Source organism: Callorhinus ursinus, unplaced genomic scaffold (assembly GCF_003265705.2).
Source record: "Callorhinus ursinus isolate GAN/ISIS: 27379988/994484 unplaced genomic scaffold, GSC_fseal_2.0 scaffold18, whole genome shotgun sequence".
Classification (NCBI taxonomy): domain Eukaryota; kingdom Metazoa; phylum Chordata; class Mammalia; order Carnivora; family Otariidae; genus Callorhinus; species Callorhinus ursinus.
Genome location: NW_027397080.1, coordinates 23,370,159 through 23,373,567, shown reverse-complemented (window position 1 = coordinate 23,373,567; position 3,409 = coordinate 23,370,159). Strand labels below are relative to the sequence as shown.

The 3,409-nt window shown below is 59.8% G+C and overlaps 1 protein-coding gene across 1 annotated transcript in view; it reads right to left on the bottom strand.

Moving 5' to 3' along the window:
* Positions 1 to 3,409, bottom strand: part of ALDH4A1 (aldehyde dehydrogenase 4 family member A1) — a 29,227-nt gene that overhangs the window by 2,255 nt on the left and 23,563 nt on the right. Inside the window, exons 11-14 of the mRNA XM_025856529.2 lie at positions 3,316 to 3,363; positions 2,310 to 2,462; positions 1,493 to 1,614; positions 655 to 773 (exon numbers count right to left, since the gene is read on the bottom strand). Coding sequence (XP_025712314.1) covers positions 655 to 773; positions 1,493 to 1,614; positions 2,310 to 2,462; positions 3,316 to 3,363 — 442 coding nt within the window. The remainder of the gene's footprint in view (positions 1 to 654; positions 774 to 1,492; positions 1,615 to 2,309; positions 2,463 to 3,315; positions 3,364 to 3,409) is intronic.

Below are 3,409 nucleotides of genomic sequence, written 5' to 3'. Positions count from 1 at the left end.
CTGTGGAAAACACAGCTCTGTTTTTCTCTGAAAAGATAGGGCAGCTCCAGGCAGAAGGGAAAGGGGTGGGAAGAGCTGACAGACTAACCGGGGCACCAGCACAGGCAATAAGCAGCTCAACAAAAACTGAATGTGTCCACGAGGCCAGGGTTTCCTGAGCACGCCCAGGTGGAGGTCAGGTGAGGCAGGACCCACGCTCCCCGGGTCCATGTGCCCCACCTGCCCAAGGGGTGTCTGGGAGCACTGTGGAGAGAGCACTGCACTGGGAGCCAGGAGCCCTGGGTTCTGGCCCTGGCTTTGCACTAAGGCAGCTGGGATCTAGGGTGAGTCACCGCCCCACTCTGGGCCTCAGTTTCTCCATTTGTAAATAGGAGGAGTTGCACTGAGGTGACCCAGAGCACGGTGGTAAAAGGCGTGGGTGGTGGAACCAAAATGCCAGCTCTACTACTTCCTAGCCATGTGCCCTTGAGCAAGCCACTCCAGCTCCCTGTGCCTCAGTTTACTCCTCTGTAAAATGGGAAGAACTCTACCTTCCTTAACTCCAGCCCACAGAGTTTGCTATTACTCTTAATACCCTTGACGTGAGGGGTGTTAAGGCAGGTTCTGACCTCCTGAGAGAACCTGCCTCCCCTCTGGAAAGGAGGACGCACTCACCAGAGGCTCGGGCCCCCCCAAAGGGCTGCTGGCCCACCACAGAGCCAGTGGACTTGTCGTTGATGTAGAAGTTGCCGGCCGTGTTCCTCAGCATCCTTGTGGCCTCCTGGACAACATCCCTACACGGCAGGGCAGCGTTAGGGCAGCCGGCTCACCTGCCCCCAGCCCAGCCCACACTGGCTGCCTGGCTGACGGGGGCTGGGCCACAGGGGCTCTAGACCCCTCGGGCGGGGTCTGAGAGCCTCTGAGCCCCCTCCTCCTCTGGGAAGTGGCTAGCATGTCTCCCTCGCAGGGCTGCTACAAGAGTGGAACGGGAGGGTGAGGGTCAGGCTGCATGCACTCAGGGAGTGGCCCATTCTGGTCCAGTTTTCCTGGTCCCCCAGGAGCTGGGGGAACCCCCAGGCCCCCACCCTGCCCCAGGTTCCAATCTCATCTCCACCTTAGAGGCAGACGGGGCAGCAGCTAGTGCCACTGAGAAAGGAAAAGAAAAGGGTTTAGCATCATGGCATCCTGGCTCAAATGTGGCCTCTGCAAGATGAGCAGTGAGCCCCTGGACCCTGAGCCCAGTTTTTCTGCTCTGCAGCATGAGGCAATGACCTTGCTGAGCGGGGCTCCATCGGACCCAGGGGAGCTGGTCAAAGGCTTGTATGCTGTGGCCCTGCCCCTAAAGATTTAGTTCCGCTGCCTCTGTGTCCCTGTGCTTGGGATGCCTGCCTGCCAGTCAGGGCTGAAGAGGGGCAGGGGCGGCATTAGCACTAGGATCCTCATCCAGGGGGTGGGTGCAGGACAGGGTGCGGCAGGACACAAGGCCAACAGCGCAAGGCCGGTGGCCACTCACTTATCCTGGGCGAACACTGCCCCCGTGAGGCCGTAGCTGGTGGTGCTGTCGACCAGCCGCAGCGTCTCCTTGTACTTGTCGTCCGGGTAGACATAGACGGTCAGCACCGGCCCGAAGATCTCCTGAGACAGAAGCCCCAGGGTCAGACTGCACCCGGACCGGAGCCCCAAGGCCTCCCAGTCCCCCTGCTCTAAACTCTGCCACTCGCCTGTCCCCCCGCCTCGGTCTACACCTCAGCACCTGCAAGAAGGCCAGGCACCTCCCGCAGGGCTCCCTCAGGAAAGAGCCACGCCCGGTTCCTGCCCCGCCGACCCCATCCCAACCTGGCAGAAGATCCCAGGAACTGGCCCTTGGTGCCAGCCAGACCCACACCTGAGAGCAAGACTCCTGGCAGCAACTGGCACAGGAACTGCCCAGCAATATCACGGTCCCCCTGGCCACCCATGCACTGCCATCCTGGGCAAGTGCTTTGACCCCTCGGAGCCTCAGTTCCTCATCTGTAAGATGGGAACAATAACACCGATAACACCCTCTCCTCTCAGTCAAGGGCCCAGCTGTCACCACAGGCCGTAGAAGTGCTAGGACACCGCCAGGCTCAGCAGTGTCCAGGACACAGCCCTGGATTTGGGGTCAGGAGGCCTGAGTTCAAGGCCTGGCTCTGCTCTCGCTGGGAATGAGACACTCCCTTTCTAGGACCTCACACTCCCATCTGTGAAATGGGGTAGCACCACAAGAAGGAAGCAACACACAAGCGTCCCGTGTGCGCTGCGCTCAGGGGAGACTGACGTCTATGTCCCAGGCTGCCCAGCCCACTCACCTCCTTCATGATAGGCTCCTGAGGGTCCTTGCTCTCGATGATGCAGGGCTCCACGAAGTAGCCCACAGAGTCGTCACACTTGCCCCCGGCCAAGATGGTGAGGCTGGGTGAGGAGCGCGCGTGCTCCAGCCACTTCTTGATGCGACCGAATGACTGGGATGGGTGGGAAGGAAGGGGTGTCACAGATGGGCTGGGGAGGCCACTCCCCAGCAGCAGCGCCCCCAACACACTTGCTCCTGAAGGGCCCAAATTCCGGAACGGGGGAATGGGGAGAGGGCAAAGCCAGGGTCTGGCCAAGCCACGGCAGAAACAAGGACACGCACGCCCATTTGAGAGAGAGAGAGAGAGAGAGAGAAAGAGAGAGAGAGTGTGTGTGTGTGTGTGTGTGTGTGTGTGTGTGGCAGAACCACAATTATACTTACAGAAACACAACACACATGAATGTACACACAGGCATGTGCACGGCCACGAGGCTTCATGCATAACTACATGTTTATATGCATGTCTGTGTTACACATACATGTATGAACGCACACAGCCATCTATATACAAACAAACGTACACATGAACACGTGTGTGCACACACGAGGTGTATCTGTTCATGTTGGAGAAGGTGCAGAGGCGTGTATGTGGGCGTGTCTGCTTCCACGGGTGACCCACACACCTGTCTACACACCCAATCAGTGTGTTCGTGGGCACACGCACGCACATGTGTGTCTGAGCGCATGCTGCAGCCCTGCAGGCCGTCTGCGCACGCGTGTGTGGACCTGCACTTAGTGGGGGCTTGTCCAGCCTCAGTGCGGGATGCGCGGGAAGCAAGTTGTCTGGTTACAGATGTTTCTGCCGGTTTCAAAGCGCAGGGTGGGGGCGTCCGTGTGGCCACCGGGCTGCCTTGCCGGAAGCAGTGGGCCCGGGTCAGCCCCAGTCAAGGCCCCCACATCTCCTCCTCCCTCTCCCACCCGGAGCAGGGCCCGGCCCCCCAGGAACGCCTGCTTCTCGCCCGTACCTTGGCATCAATCACGGCAGAGAAAAAGGTCCCAAAATCCTCTGCTGGCTGGAGGCGAGGGAGGCACCAGAAGAACTGGAGTCACCACAGGCCG